At 41.0% G+C, this 17391-nt stretch overlaps 1 protein-coding gene across 3 annotated transcripts in view; it reads right to left on the bottom strand.

Moving 5' to 3' along the window:
* Positions 1-240: 240 nt before the first annotated feature.
* The window catches only part of LOC309601795 (kinesin-like protein KIF2A), a gene marked incomplete at both ends in the record, with an annotated part of 73766 nt that continues 56615 nt past the window's right edge, over positions 241-17391 (bottom strand). For 2 of the 3 annotated variants that reach the window (XM_082334924.1, XM_082334925.1), the window contains 5 exons: positions 241-326; positions 5700-5835; positions 8206-8307; positions 9918-10068; positions 13106-13173. In XM_082334924.1, coding sequence (XP_082191050.1) covers positions 241-326; positions 5700-5835; positions 8206-8307; positions 9918-10068; positions 13106-13173 — 543 coding nt within the window. Of the gene's footprint in view, positions 327-5699; positions 5836-8205; positions 8308-9917; positions 10069-11192; positions 11307-13105; positions 13174-17391 lie in introns of all 3 variants that reach the window. The other variant, XM_082334923.1, reaches the window with a different exon arrangement.

Genomic DNA, 17391 nt, shown 5'->3' with positions numbered 1-17391 from the left:
CAGATCTGAACCCCGCGTGGTTGTACTGTCTGGTCTAGAAGCATTTTGTAGACATCATAGGAGCATTTCACACAAAACTGAAAATGTCTTTCAGGTGAATAAGAAACAGGACATTTCCACAGACATTTCTAACACTTTTACACTTTCAAGTAGTTGAGTTCTTACGGCCACTGGGTTTTGTAACAAATGTGTGCTACAGCAGTATGGGTTCATGGATTCCTTTAGCAGCAAAGGCCCATTTCAAAGGGCACGTGGTCTTTTCGGGTTGATCTGTTTACTGGCCTGTTCTTCCTCTTGTAGAGCTGCCCGGAAAGATTTCACTTTATCTTTAATGAAAAAGAGAGAATGAGTACTGATGTGCCTGTGCTCAACATACATAGATCTTGAAACTAACCCCTGATGCTCCACATCCTGGCCCTAATGCACAACAAAGAACATTCCTCCACAAAAACAGCTGACAATACAAACTACAAGAGGATTGAGATAAGTTTAAATTCAGTACTCACCATACAAGAAAGTTGCTTAGCAACTTAGTCCATTCTTAGATGCTACCCCTGTCTCTAGGCAGGACAGGTTTGGAAACTGCACAGTTGCATTGTGCAGCTCAAGAAGAAAAAGAAATTGTACAATCTCTGGAAGCAAGGTCAGGCTTTGCAGGAAGATTACAGAGCCGTGGTTCATATATGCAGGGAGAAGACACGAAAGGCCAAAGCTCAACTAGAGTTGAAACTGGCCAGAGTTGTTTCAGACAACAAGAAGGGCTTTTTTAAGTATGTTAATAGCAAGAGGAGGTCTTAAAGAAAACATTGGACTGATACTTGTTGAAAATGGTCATCTGACTAATAGGGATAAAGAAAAGGCGGAAGCATTCAATGCTTTTTTTGCCTGAGTCTTTAATAATGCTGATAGACCTTGGGCTGCCCGGTCCCCTGAGTCAGAGGACCACAAGTGCGGGAACAGTGACTTTCCATTTGTGGACACTGAAATTGTAAGGGACCAGCTGTATCAGCTGAATGGTCACAAGTCCATGGGGCCTGACGGGATTCATCCCAGAGTACTGAAGGAGCTAGTGCACGTTACAGCAGGACCCCTCTCGATCATCTACCAAAGGTCTTGGGAGTCTGGGGAGGTCCCTGCTGACTGGAAGCTAGCCAATGTTATTCTAATTTACAAGAAGGGCGTGAGGGAAGACCCAGGGAACTACAGACCTGTTAGTCTAACCTCAGTACCTAGAAAAATTATGGAGAAGATCATACTGGGTGTTACTGAAAGGCATTTCAAGGACAATGCAATCATCAGGCACAGTCAACATGGGTTCACAAAGGGAAAGTCCTGTCTAACTAATTTGATATCCTTCTATGATAAGGTCACCTGCCTAGTGGATGAAGGGAAGGCAGTGGATGTAGTTTTTCAGGATTTTAGTAAGGCTTCAGTAAGACACCTCAATGTCTGTCTTGTAGTGAGGGGCCCAAAACTAAACACAGTATTCGAGGTGCAGCCTCACCAGTGCCGAATACAGGGGGACGATCACTTCCCTAGTCCTGCTGACCACGCTATTCCTGATACAAGCCAGGATGCTATTGGCCCTCTTGGCCACCTGGGCACACTGCTGGCTCATGTTCAGGCAGCTGTCAACCAACACCCCCAGGTCCTTTTCAGCCAGGCAGCTCTCCAGCCACTCCTCCCCAAGCCTGTAGCGTTGCATGGGGTTGTTGTGACCCAAGTGCAGGACCTGGCACTTAGCCTTGTTGAATCTCATACAGTTGGCCCCAGCCCAACGATCCAGCCTGTCCAGATCCCTCTGCAGGGCCTTCCTACCCTCCAGCAGATTGACACTTCCACCCAACTTGGTGTCATCTGCAAACTTACTGAGGGTGCACTCAATCCCCTTGTCCAGATCATTGATAAAGATATTAAACAGGACTGTCCCCAATACTGAGCCCTGGGGAACACCACTTGTGACCGGCTGCTGGCTGGATTTGACTCCATTCACCACCACTCTTTGGGCCCAGCCATCCAGCCAGTTTTTAACCCAGCGGAGAGTGCACTTATCCAAGCCGTGAGCAGCCAGCTTCTCCAGGAGAATGCTGTGGGAGACAGTGTCAAAGGCCTTACTAAAGTCCAGGTAGACAACATCCACAGCCTTTTCCTCATCCACTAAGTGGGTCACCTTGTCATAGAAGGAGATCAGGTTAGTCAAGCAGGACCTGCCTTTCATAAACCCATGCTGACTGGGCCTGATCGCCTGGTTGTCCTGTACGTGCCGTGTGATGGCACTCAAGATGATCTGCTCCATAACCTTCCCCAGCACTGAGGGATGATGAGCAGGTACACAACACTCTGGGTGAAGAACTGGCTGAAGGGCAGAGCTCAAAGGGTTGTAGTGAATGGGGCTACATTTGATTGGCGACCAGTCACCAGCAGGGTTCCTCAGGGTTCAATTCTAGAGCCAGTTCTGTTCAATATATTTATCAATGATCTGGATGCAGGAGTTGAATGCACCATTAGCAAGTTTGCTGATGATACCAAACTGGGAGGTGCTGTTGACTCTCTCGAGGGACAAGAGGCCTTGCAGAGGGATCTACATAGATTGGTGCATTGGGCTATGATTAATGGGATGAAATTTAACAAGTCCAAATGCCGGATTCTGCACCTGGGACAGAGTAACGCCAGGCACAAGTATAAATTGGGAGAGGAGTGGCTGGAGAACAGCCCAGCAGAAAGGGATCTGGGGGTGCTGGTTGACAGCAGGCTCAATATGAGTCAGCAGCGTGCCCTGGCAGCCAAGAGGGCAAACCGCATCCTGGGGTGCATCAAACACAGTATAACCAGCCAGTCAAGAGAGGTGATTATCCTGCTGTATTCAGTGTTGGTGCGGCCTCACCCTGAGTATTGTGTGCAGTTCTGGGTCCCACAATTTAAGAAGGATGTGAAGGTCCTTGAATGCGTCCAGAGGAGGGCAACAAAGCTGGTGAAAGGGCTGGAAGGCATGTCCTATGAGGAGTGGCTAAGGACTCCGGGTTTGTCTAGTTTGGAGAAAAGGAGGCTGAGGGGCGACCTCATTGCTCTCTGCAGCTTCCTGAGGAGGGGAAGTGGAGAGGGAGGTGCTGAGCTCTTCTCCCTGGTATCCAGTGATAGGACGCGTGGGAATGGTTCAAAGCTGTGCCAGGGGAGGTTTAGACATGACATTAGGAAGCATTTCTTTCCCGAGAGGGTGGTCAAACACTGGAACAGGCTTCCTAGAGAGGTGGTCGATGCCCCATGCCTGTCAGTGTTTAAGAGGCATTTGGACAATGCCCTTAACAACATGCTTTAACTTTTGGTCAACCCTGAATTGGTCAGGCAGTTGGACTAGATGATTGTTGTAGGTCCCTTCCAATTGCAACTATTATTTTCTATTCAGTTCGATGCTATTCCCAGCATGTAACCTGTTCACACTTAAATTCTGCTTCTAACTTACAGAGTATAGGGAGATACACACCGCATACTTCCTTTTCCTTCCCAGCAGCTTGCAAACCATCCTTAGATGCATACAAAATTGTATTTAGTGTACAATCAGTCACTTTTGTACATTCTAATACCCAGCAGAGTAAATTCTACTCCCCCCAATTTTTCATAGAATCATAGAATCGTTTAGGTTGGAAAAGACCTCTAAGATCATCAAGTCCAACCATTAACCTAACACTGCCAAGTCCACCACTAAACCATGTCCCTAAGCACCACATCTACATGTCTTTTAAATACCTCCAGGGACAGGGACTCAACCACTTCCCTGGGCAGCCTGTTCCAATGCCTGACTACCCTTTCAGTGAAGAATTTTTTCCTAATATCCAACCTAAACTTCCCCTGGCACAGCTTGAGGCCGTTTCCTCTCATCCTATCGCTTGTTACTTGGGAGAAGATCTTCTCCTACGGTGGGCGGTACTTCATTCTCCCAGTCCCTGCCTTTGGATTTTGCAACTTGGGCGGTGTGGCTATAGCACTTGCCGGTGAAGACCGAGGCAAAAAAAGTCATTGAGTACCTCAGCCTTCTCCATGTTGGTTGTATCCAGGTCTCCCATTTCACTCATTGGGGGGGGTACAGTTTCTTTCATCTTCCTTTGTTGTCCTATGTGCCTGAAGAAACCTTTCTTGTTATTTTTCATGTCCCTAGCCAAGTTCAGCTCCAGCTGTACCTTGGCTTTCTTGATCCCCTCCCTGCACTCCCGGGCCATATCACTATAATCTCCCCAGGATGTGTATCCCTGCCTCCACTGCCTATGCATTTTGTTTTAGCGACAAGGATGTTGTGTGGGACAACTTTTCTGTGAATATGAAAAGCATTTGTGATTAAATTTTGGAAGTAAATAGATAAATGCATCATTCATTTGTTTCATCATAACTAGCACAAGAATGGGAGAAACCTGAGAAAGGAATTATGGCATCCTTTCATATTTCTATTCCCCCCTCCCCATTCCCCAGTAATATGCCAAAGAATGGGAAGAAGGAAACCAAAATAATAGCATAAAAAAGTCAGTCCCAAAGTGACAGGAATAAAAGCTGAAATATTCAGTGACCATTATGTGTCATGAGCATAACACAGAAGTTACTGGGAGAAAGAATCTTTGACTTAAAACAGTTCTTCCCTCCTGTAAAGCTATACATGTATCATGCTGCCTGTAAAGATGCAAGGATCTCTTAGATATCCTTTACCTCCAGTATCTTGTTTCAAAAGCAGTATCTAATAAATTTTGGACGAACAGGGAGTCACCTAAACTGTTTTTTTACTGCTGGTGTCTCAAATTGTCTTTTCCTGAAGAGGAAGTCATCATCTATAAGAAGCAAAGGAATGTACATCTAATTCTTTGCTATAGTATACTGGTGCCAATACATACTTACAAGGCAAGCAGGCCACATCTGATTTGCTTAATGTATTCTTCTAACTTACAGCAGATACTCAGACTGAGTAAAAATAAGATTTTTATCTTATAAGGAGTTTTCTAACACAGATCAAAAAAAAAAAAAAAACCACCCTTGAATTTTTACCAGTATAGCATGTCTGCTGAAAACCAAATAGATACAGAAACTAAAATGAAAAATTCATCTCCATGAGGTACCAAGCTGACAAGCTGATTTTAGAAGACAAGTGGAAGAGTTAATTTTGGGAACTAAGAATTATCTGCATTTTTTTTTTCAACAAAGAGCGGCTGACAAAATTTTGACAGAAAGGCTGCTGAGGAAAAAAGTAGGCTAACAACAGCCAAGCTACTCAGAGCTCGACGCCACTCAAGCACAGACTGAAAAACAACAGCAGGCTCCCTGCTACACTACAGAGTGCAACAGAGCAGGAACTGGGAGTTCCTACTACTTTTTCCTCATTGCATTACCTTCTTTTTTCGTACAGTTCTTTTGGATTTTCTTTTTCCTTCCTTTATTGTTTTGGAACGAAGGAAAAAAAAAAAACAACAAAGTTGCAGGATCAAGTTTATACTTCCTAGAGGTAAAGCAGAGACTTTTCCTTTAAACTAGGATGAACTGAACGCAGATGTGAACTTGTTCTTAGGCAGCAGAATAAATGTTCCTTCCACAGAACATTACAGGACATCATAAGGTGAAAAAAGACCCCAAAACATAACCACACTCTTTTTTTTCTCCTCATTATTACTGCAAGTCTCCATGGCATATGAAAATGCACACAAAAGTGATTAAAAGCAATCTACCTCTAAGTTCGGTCAGAATATCAATTTTTTGCTCTAGAATTGCTTCAAGTTGGGTAGCATAAGAATCCACATCATAGTCTACTTCTTCTGTCATCTCAAGAAGAGCTTTTTCATCTTCCAGCCATCTAATAGATTCCTAGATAAAAGTTAAAAAAACCCCAACTAAATACATTAGCAAAGTTTCAAGACAAGTTTCAAGACAACAAGCTGAATTACTTACTCCTTTTCTCAAGATGACCACACTTTTACTGTCTAGTCACCTCACTATAATAGATTTCAATCCTAAAATGAATCCTTATTCCTAATTCAGCAAAATTGTATGTTTTCTACATAGTTTCTTAACTCCAGTGGTCACATCAGCAACAGATAAACCTCAGCTACCCCAGTTCTCTTCAAATTTAGAACATTAGGTGGTTGTAAAGCTAAGAAACTCAGAACTTTATGTCATGGTTATGTCCCCTTAAGCAGGTATCAAACTTTGAAGCCAGGCTTCAGTTTTAAGTATGGGCTAGTTGCCACTGACTATAATCATAGTATCATTACTACAGTCAAGGAGCCAAGATAATTCTGGCCATACTCAAAACCAGTTTTGAGAGAAGCTGTATAAAAGATGACCTATTTTAAGCTATTGCATGAGCTAACTACCCAGACAGATAAGAGTACTGTAAAAGTTGGTTAAAGCAGCTCTTAGGCATCCTTGCACTCCGAATATTACAGAAAAAAAAGAGGGGGGAAAAAAAGAAAAAAGTCTTGCAGCAAAGAAGAATGCAACCAGGAGCTTAAAGCTTACAGAACCATGCAAAGTTGTGATGAGGAGAACTGATCCCATTGGAAATGCTTTGATTTAAAAAAAAAAAAAAAGCAAGCAGCTGACAGTTCTATGCATGCTGGGCCTGAAATACTAAAATTAAGTCTTTCCCTCTGTGCTCAGTAGTCCAAGTAATATTGAAAGCATAGTCCAAACCCCATGTATGTTTTGTTGGCTTTCAGGACAGATAGAGCTCACATTGGGATAGGATTCATCTCATCTAATGTAAACTCATATATCTAAGAAACAAAGGAAGACCAACACCTCTAGAGCACGATTCATTCAGTTGCTCTATTTTAGACATTTTTGTTAGGATAGGATGTTTTGTATCCCAGAATCAACAGCTTCCAGGAGAAAACTGACTGAAGACAACTTCTGCGTGTTACAGCTTGTAGATTTTGTATTGGTGCAGCCCATCTCCATCCACGGCATAAACTAACATGCTATGCTGCAAAAGAAGGGAGCTGAGGCTCGGACACTTTTCCTTCTAATGACTGCTGTGAGGAGCAGTTATCTCCAGCATAAGGCCAAATGGACACACAGAGGCAGTAACATCTTAAATTAATGCAGCTCGTCTCTCCAGAAGTCGCAAGCATTAGGACACAGCTACGGCATATGCCATAAGACTTTCACACTTCTGCATGTTTTACTTCAGGGCTAATGTTTCATAATAACTATATCTCTACATCTGTTGTAAAATGTGTTATTTAGCATCCTACTGTATTATATGAACACACATCAATGTTCCACTAAGTTAGATACCTAAATTGAGGAGATGTGTGTATTCCCTACAGGTTTAATGTTTTGCTGTTTTCTTGCAGCAGATGCACCAAATGGACAGCCTGCCTAAAGACTCTAAGGTTATGAACAGAAGCAACTCACATTTCCTTCTGAAAACTAGTAATTCATACTTATTATTACAATTTATTTTGTGAATGTAAAAGGCTCCAAGGCGCTGACCAGCATTACACTGTGTGGGCAGTATTCCTTCCAAAGACCCTGACTAATAGCAAGTGAAAACCTTTATGTATCTGTAAAAAGAAAGCAAACAGGCAGTTAGAAATATATTTGTTTCTTCTGGATCTCAGTATCTCAGAGGAAGATGTCACAGAAGGATATTTAGAGGAGATACTTGGAGGGAGTATCACAGTATCTTAGAGGGAGATGACCAGAGATGGTGCTGATAGAGACATTACTATGTAGAGACATTACTATTAATTACCAGCTTTGGCATAGGAATATTGGCATAGATTAGACAGTGAAATTGAAAATTTCAAGACCAATCTGAGTAAGCTCCCTGCAACTAGAAAAAACAGTCACTAATGCTGGAAAAGGACTAACACAGAAAATATAGTAAATAGTTAAAATAGTAAAAAGAAAATAGCAACTTCTCTTATGACAAATACAGTCTATTTAGGAATGTTTGTTGAGAAGAAAAGGAAAATTTTATTAAATTTCTGGGACGGTAGAAAAATATGCTTCTCTTTCATCATGGGGACAAAGATTAATGGTTATGGGATCTAAACATCTGTTCCTATTTGTTTGCTACAATGGGCTTAGCATAATAAAACAATTTAGAAATCTCTAACAGCAGCGGAATGACCAGATGATATCCTACATCTTCAAGAGTATGCACTTTCATTGGGAAAAACTGAGTTCCTGGATTAGGATAAAACAGAGTAGAGCTCCATCTTTTACCTGGAAGACAGCCCTGTGGTCTTCTACTACTTGCTCTTCCATTTCTACCATTTGTGACACAGCTTCATGGAAAGTAAACAACTGTGGAGAAACTTCTTCTTCCTAAAAACAATAGTTAAGCTTGTTAGTCTGGAATGAACTGTTGCTACAGGAAATATATTGAATGTGACCCATCCCATCACAGAACATGAAAAGAAATATGCAGAAAGCAGAACCTGTCAAAAATAGAACTTAATACTTCTAACAAGAAAATCTCCAGAAATGAGTGGACAGGGCAATAAATTCAAAATGTTCACAGAGTTAGATTTAATTCATATTCATTAAAAATTTCCAGCCACTAATCCTAGTGAATACTGGAAAACAGAATATTCCACATGAAAAAGAAAACAAGTTAAAGTAGTGGGAGGAGGAAGTCATAAGGGAAGAATATTAATTTCTAGTAGGTTTTAACACCTACAGAAAACTCATTTTCCGTCAGGGCTTTTTGTTGTGCATACCGCAATAGACAGACAACAATTTTCAAAAAAGAGAACAGCAATTACATTCAATACATTTCAGGAAATCAAAATTAAATTAATCCTTTGGAAAAAAAAAAGTGGAATAAATGTAAAGTGAAATATCTAAAAAGTATATAGTGATTAATACATTAGAAGAATGCACAACATGGATTTACAAACTGGGACAAACAGGACTTCTTTAGACATAAATAGTTAACAATCAAAGGGGAAAGTGCTAGGTAGGCTGCAATTAATGTTTTAGCAAGACAGTATGGTTCCTTATACCATGCCTTTAAAATCTTTTTAAAAAACACATTGTAAAGCTTAATTGAATTCCACATGAACAATGAAAAAGTATGATATGAAAGGATATCTGGCTGGAAGGACTATCCAGTGGGAAGCTCTAGGAATCACTAGCATGTTCTTATAAAATAGAGTCCTGGAAGAAGAGCCAGTTACTAAAATGAGAAATACAGCAAACACCATGAAGAGGTGTCTGAGAAGGCAGAGAGTCTTGAGAAAAATAAGTTAGGGTAGTAAGGATTTTTCTTTTCTGTCTTTCATCAGCATTTTCACAAACCAAATTTTAATCCCTGTTGAACATTTAAAGAACCAGGACTAGAGCTGATAATCAGCAGTGAGGGAAAAATGCCCTTTAGAAGATGCTTCTCAGTCCCAGCTCTCCACTCATGCAGCCCAGGGAGACATCCTGGGAACATGATGTGGCTCTCTCCCAAACATTGCTCTGGGGTTTCACTCCATGAAAATCAGGATGTTGGGAAGAGGAATGATGGGTAGCCAGATTTCTAAATGCAGAGAAAGGCAAACTCGCTTGAAACAGGTGTTGCATGCAGGGAAAGTAATAGTCAAAAACACAGGAGTGTTAAATAAAATGGACGGATTTCCCAGGCTACTTCTAACTACCTAACAAGCACACTAAAAAATGCGAGATCCTAGAGCAGACCCTGCCTAGACATTAAAAGCCCTAATCAGCAAGGAAGATAAAGAAAAGTAAAACATTCTCCTCTCACCCTTCAAGGAACCTTTTTTTTTGTGTATGGGAATGAACATAATACCATAAAATGAAAAGGTGAAGGGGCATGCTGTATCTACTTAATGATATTGCTAACAGGCTATAAATACACATTACTCTGGATTTGTTCTGCCACTGTATTTATCATCATCTCTTTCCATGTAATGCTGTAAACCACTCACGTTTTGTTCACAAAGCAGTTTGAGATCATCTCTCTGAGGAGAGCTCCCCACACCCCACTGTGTCTCTAAGTCATCGATCTGATTGGGACCATGGTGTTTAATGGGACAGATATCTCCTGTAGGACTAGGAGCAACCATCAGCTCCTTTACCCTACAATCAGAAAATATTTAATTTGTAAATTAGCAACTTCCTGTGCAAAAGAGTCACAACAAAAAATAAAGCTCTATGGGTTTATGTGCAATTTAATTCATTTAATAAGGATGATAATGTCAGCTTCACAAATTTAATGTACTTTCAGTGACAAAAAGATGTTAGTCCAACTCCTAAAAAGCATGGACCATTGAATTTCAACTACTTGCAGGTGGATTACAGTCCATCTTCTAGCAAGAGGCATTTTTTGATTGAAATCTTACTACTCATTAACTGCTAAGAGGGCAAAAATCTCCAAACCCTCAATATTAACTCCTTAACAATGAATAATATTTGAAAGAAAAGTTCATTCAGCACCCTAAATCTGACCATCTTTCTTTTTCTGTGCACACAATTGTGCTTTAAAAAAAACAATACCCCACTAGCTGTTATAAGCAAATCCACCAAGGATTCTGAAGAAAATAATAATTTGCAACCAAGTATCCCAGAGAATGAATAGATCCTTTAATTAAAATAATTTCAACAGTGAAAATATCTTATTAAAATGTTAGGCTCTTGCAGCATGAAAATAGTTTAAAAGATTTATAATGATTCTGTCCAAAAAAGCCCATTTAAAAGAACGTTTATGAAACAGACACATCAAAGTCTGCAAGTATAGCAAGTTTTAGAACAAATTCTTCATTTTTTAAGGGGATTTTTTTTTCCAAGTAGCACATATTTACTACAATGGAAACTGTATTTCATTCATCTTTGGAGTGATGAAAATTTTAAAAAATATATACGTATTAAAATTTTTTTCTTTTTTAATTAGACATATTCAAATTACCCTAAACACAGACTTGTCAGCTTTTGTCCACTAAATGTACAAAGGTGACATCACCATTTTTTTTTAAATGTATGAAGGAAACTAGCAAGCCTGGATAAAGAGTGTAGATGTTTAAGGAGAGGGAACAAAATAGTGAGAAGATGATTGCAGATCATGCAGAACCATCACCTGCCAAACAAAATAAAAACAAAGTATGTGTGACTCAAGGCAAGAGGACTAATGAAAGGTTGGTCTGTAAAATTACATTGTCAAAAAGAAAACTTAAAAATAAAGATTCCATGTATAGAATGAAGTAGACCTGGTGATTGAAGGAGAAAAGTCGTCATACTCATAGGAAGGAGAGAGATCAGAGCGACTGCCACTACCCTGTGAGAAGGGAATGTCCGAAGGACTAATTCCAAATTCCTTTACTCTGCAGCAGCAAAATACAGCAGCAAATTAAAAGAAAATGTTCTCATAAACACAGTTAAAATGACAACTCTTTGTTTTGCATTCCTCTTTAATAGTTTAACAATAAAATTATTTTTATATTAAAACACAAGAGTGTCAACATATTTAAACCTTCTGCAAATAGAGTTACACTAACAAAATTGAACAAAACCAGTGCTGCTAATTTGCAGGAGACTATAATATAGCAATGTTTTCAGAAGAGTAATTCCAAATTTCAGTTTGTGCAGTTAATAAAATTTGCTCTACATTCAATATTCCATTAAACTGCTCCTTTTAACATATCAAACCACTACAGTACTTTAAATTCTATACTGCCCCCTGTCTTACACTGTGCAGACACTGGTGTTCATCACTTAAAAACTAATTGTACTATGAAAATGATATATTGCTAGAAAAAATTAAAATACTACACAGAACACATGAAGCAACTTTACAGTGATAGGCATTTACTCCATAACAACATACAAATTTAACACCAAGGAGAAGAAATAGTTTCAGCACAACGATTTAGTATAGTAGAAATAGGTAATTAATTTTTTTTGCAGTGTCTTTTTCTGGAGTCACTTCAGCAATGTGTATTCTATAAGGGATAGAAAGATTCAATGAGTTCTGATGAATGTGCAACATCCTTTGTTATGTTACTGTAAGCAGGGGAGTAGATGCCCCTTTCTCACCAGGAAGGAAATCCCATAGACTGGTCCAAGCCAGGCAGATTTGCTACTAACTCCCTTGATCCAAACACAAAGACATTCGGATAGCAAGAGGAGCAGGCAGTAAGCTTCCCTAGCAGCCCTTTGTGCTCAATTAGCCACTGGCCGGGGGTGCCCAGCCAAGCAGGAGCAGACGTGGTTCTGCCCTATCTTTCACTGGGGCAAGCAGGCCACTAGGTGGTAGCCTCTTCTGGCAAAAACAGGCTTTCTGATGGCCCAGAAGCTTGTTTGCCTCCTTCGTTCTTTGCAGCAAAGCGGGAGGTGGGTCTCTGGGTCGCAGGTCTGACTGCAGGCACATGCAGGACCCCATCTCCACAGACATTAAACTAAGGAGAACTGCAGCTGGGGAAGGCTCCTTTCACATTCACTGAAGAGACAAACACTTTCAGAGAGCAGTACAGGTCTCAGAGGTGCTGCATCAGCCTCTGGAGGTGCTAATTTCTCTACACTGATTATAATGTCACTGTTGGATTAACTGACTCTTTACTTAGGGGTCTCAGATATTTGCCTGAAGTTGGGAAGTATAAAATTTGGGCCACAGCAACTGCAGAATTTGCATAAGAATAAACTAGTTGAGATAGATATAGATATGATATGATATATCATATATATAAAAGAAACAGGCTGGCAACTGAATGCAATTCCACCAAGAGGATGAAAAATCACATTGCAAAAAGGTATTTTACCTAACACCCCAGGGAATCATAATGAAAACTGACTACCCCTAATGCAAGAGAGGATGCCTCCAGAGCAGGGGCAAAACTAATAGGGGCATCTCGCACATTCCTTGCAATCCACACTATATCCATCTCTGGATAATGGCTTAAATGCAGTTTCTATTGATTCTCTTGTAATGGCTGTAAAAAGTGACAAATTAAATTAAATGTAAGCCTGAATCAGTAATCAGTATTTTGGTTTTAATCTTATTAAGAAATGCAAGTATGCTAAAATTATTCAATTAGTTAAAATAATTATACATCATGGAACAACAGTATTACAAACATCAGTGATCAACAGCCAGTATAGCTATAAGCAATAACATTTTCCATACCTATTTGCGTATCTCAGCGTATTTAGAGTGTTTTCACATGATGCCATCCCTGGAGAAATTGTAGCAATCTGGAGAAAACAAGCCATGCATTAATAAATTGCTTTGTACAGATGAAAGGGTAGATGAATTCAAATTAACTTTTGGAGGAAATGCTATCATTATCTACATGTTACCTTCTTATAATAGTATTGTACAGTATATAACAGCATTGTACCTAAAAAGGTCTTCTATGCTTTAATTTACTTCACATAAAGTAGACACTCTTCTAGACAACATAGCAGTGATCTCTACAGTCAACTGCAGAAGCCTGAAATGAAACTACTCATTATTAAACTATTTTTTAATTAATTTTTAGAAGTTCGAAGCACCACAGTTAATTACATGGCTCTGCTGCAAACAATCAGTCAGTGTACCTACAGGATAAGTACTCTTTTAATTTAATAAAATATTCAACTTTAGCTATTATAAACCATAATGACTTGCCCTTTTCTTTCCCTGTATATTTTATCAGTAAAATTTTGCCAGTGCATGATATAAAACCTAAACATGAACATACTTACAAACCAGACACAACCTGCCAAAGAGCCAAATGTAAATACCACACTGGAAGGCTGAATACATTTTCTTGATAAAAGAGGCAAAGGAAGAACCAGAAGACTGGTAAAGCTGCAGATCATTATCCACTGTTCTCACCACTTGCCCACTGGAGTGCAAATCTCCTCTCCTCTTTCCAGGGAACTGGGGAGGACTGGAGGTAATTCCAGGCTAAGGTATCTCCTACACCTCCCTCAGTTCAATATACGCTGTTCAGAAACCTGTCTGATCTCTACAGGCAGCTTTTTTTTGCATCCATCTAGTTATCACAGGAACAAGTGCTGCAAATGCGAGAGCTCAATTCAAACAATTGTAAAGATGCACTGTAGGTTTCTTTTCCTTCCCTCCTTCCTTTCAACTATAATATATAATATATAATATAATTATGGACCATATGATGGGGATCGGGGGGCAAAGTTCCTCCCACTGTAAGTGAAGATCAGGTTCGAGACCACCTGAGGAACCTGAATGTACATTGCACCCATTTTTAAAAAGGGTAGAAAGGAGGACCCTGGGAACTACCAACCTGTCAGCCTCACCTCTGTGCCTGGGAAGATCATGGAACAGATCCTCCTAGAAGCTATGCTAAGGCACATGGAGGACAGGGAGGTGGTCTGAGACAGCCAGCACGGCTTCACCAAGGGCAAGTCCTGCCTGACCAACCTAGTGGCCTTCTGTGATGGAGTGACTGCATCAGTGGACGAGGGAAGAGCTATGGATGTCATCTATCTGGACTTCTGTAAGGCCTTTGACATGGTCCCCCACAATATCCTTCTCTCTAAATTGGAAGGATATGGATTTGATGGGCAGACTGTTCGGTGGATAGCAAACTGGCTGGATGGTTGCATCCAGAGGGTAGTGGTCAATGGCTCGATGTCCAGATGGAGATCAGTGACGAGTGGTGTCCCTCAGGGGTCCATACTGGGGCCAGTGCTGTTCAATATCTTCATCAATGACATAGCAGGATCAAGCACACCCTCAGCAAGTTTGCAGATGACACCAAGCTGAGTGGTGCAGTTGACACGCCTGAGGGATGGGATGTCATCCAGAGGGACTTGGACAAGCTAGAGAAGTGGGCCTGTGTGAACTTCATGAGGTTCAACAAGGCCAAGTGCAAGGTCCTGCACCTGGGTCGGGGCAATCCCCTGTATCAGTACAGGCTGGGGGATGAAGGGATTGAGAGCAGCCCTGAGGAGAAGGACTTGGGGGTACTGGTGCATGAAAAGCTAGACATGAGCCAGCAATGTGCTCTCGCAGCCCAGAAAGCCAACCATATCCTGAGCTGCATCAAAAGAAGCGTGGCCAGCAGGTCGAGGGAGGTGATTCTGCCCCTCTACTCTGCTCGGGTGAGACCCCACCTGGAACACTGCATCCAGCTCTGGGGTCCTCAGCACAGGAAGGACATGGACCTGTTGGAGAGGGTCCAGAGGAGGGCCACAAAAATGATCAGAGGGATGGAACACCTCTCCTATGAGGAAAGGCTGAAAGAGCTGGGGTTGTTGAGCCTGGAGAAGAGAAGGCTGCGGGGAGACCTTATTGCAGCCTTTCATTACTTAAAGGGGGGTTATAAGAAAGATGGGGATAGCCTTTTTTAGCAAGGTCTGCTGCGACAGGACAAGGGGTAATGGTTTTAAACTAAAGGAAGGTAGATTTAGACTGAACACAAGGAAAAAATTTTTCACGATGAGGGTGGTGAAACACTGTCACAGGTTGCCCAGAGAGGTGGTAGATGCCCCATCCTTGGAAACATTCAAGGTCAGGTTGGACGGGGCTCTGAGCAACCTGATCTAGTTGAAGCTGTCCCTGCCCATTGCAGGGGGGTTGGACTAGATGACCTTTAAAGGTCCCTTCCATCCCAAAGCATTCTATGATTCTATGATAATTCAGAGTAAGTCATAACCACCCAAGTGCTCTTCTTCCTACATCACTATCTTAAGAAAAAACATTGCTGATTAGATTCTTGATAAAAATTACATGTAAACAAACACTAAAACCAGAATTTCACAAATGGTCCTAGTACTAAGAAACTACATGAAAAAGTAACAGGAAGAATGAGTTTGAAAGCAGTATCTCATCATGAAAGGGTTTTCTTATTCTCAATTATAAAGTGACTGTAGTTATGTGAATGAGAAAATAAAAAATATTTCAAGCATATTTCCTCTCACTTTCAGAGGGGATTTTTTCCTTCATTTGGAACTATACTGAATATAAAAGGAAGGAATGCAAGCTTTATCAGAACTTAAATACCCATAGATCATGGATTATTCTTGACGGCATTCTCATGCATTTAAACACGAAAAAATGTTATGTCAGCTCCATGAGAAGAGTAATAATTAAATAAAAAAGCTTCACCAAAACGAACACAGCTTGTTAGCACTTTAAAGAGTGGCAAGGGTGATGGTGAGAACTTCATGAAACATTCACAAATGTTAATCCTTCTGTGTACAGAGAGCAATTCCCAACAGGCTAACTTTCCAAACCTTCTTCAGCAGTGTGGATACATTGGCTAGAGATGCACAGTTTAGCTTTCTGATCCTGAATAGGATTTATGAAGTCATGTCTCAGTGGAAAGAAAACAATCTTGTGTTTTCATTAGAAAACTGAAGAAGAATAAAAGATTAATCAAAAATGCTATTTTACCACCATTTTCAACCATACCTAACATCTGAAGAGAAGACTAGGCTGCCCTAACACCATGGTTTTCATGTTGTGGTCTGCAGACTTCTGTGGCCTCTAGACTAATTCCAAGGAGCCTGTGAAAAGTAACCAACACAAATGTATTGGGTCTGCCTGGGATGGAGTTAACTTTCCCCATAGCAGCCCTCATAGTGCTGTGCTTTTTATTGGTAGCTAGAAAGGTGTTGATAACACACCAGTGTTTTGGCTACTGCTGAGCAGTGCTCCCACAGCATCAAGGCTGTCTCTCCAACATCCCCCCCTCACCCCCAAAGGCCAGTAGGCTGGGGGTGGGCAAGATCTTGGGAGGGGACATAGCCAGGACAGCTGACCCAAACTGACCAAAGGGATACTCCATACCATATGATGTCTGCTCAGCAATAAAAGCTAAGAGAAAGGCGGAGGAGAGGTGGCATTCATTATTACAGTATTTGTCTTCTGGAGCAACCGCTACTCATACCGAAGCCCTACTTCCCGGGAAGTGGCTGGACATAGCCCACTGATGGGAAGTAGAGAATAAATCTTTTGTTTTTCCTTTGCTTCTGCACACCTTTGCTTTTGCTTTATTAAACTGCCTTTATCTTGACCCATGAGTTCTTTTCCATCTTATTTTCTCCCCCCGTGTCTTGCTGAGGAGGGGAGTGATCAAGTGGCTTGGTGGGCACCTGGCAGCCAGCCAAGGTCAACCCACCACAGCAAACAAGCCTAACAGTCGGTGTCTACTGCAGAGAGTTTGCATTTCCATAAGGAGAAACGTTAAGGATGCACAAATAAAACCACTGGACATCTGCGCTTTTATCTGTCCTTTCCACCATCTGACAGAAGAATTCTTTTTTTCAGATTGATGCAAATGCACATTTATACAGTACACAACTATTCATCCCATCTATCCCAACTACTTCTCCCCTCAACAGCCTAGAGCATATTCTGATGCCTTTGATACCAATTCTAAACTTGCCTGTCATTTAAAGATCATAACTCACCACTATACTTCCAGTCTACACCACATTTTCCAA

Source organism: Platalea leucorodia (genome assembly GCF_965183815.1).
Source record: "Platalea leucorodia genome assembly, chromosome: W".
Taxonomy (NCBI): Eukaryota; Metazoa; Chordata; class Aves; order Pelecaniformes; family Threskiornithidae; genus Platalea; species Platalea leucorodia.
This window is presented reverse-complemented; position numbering and strand designations above follow the sequence as displayed.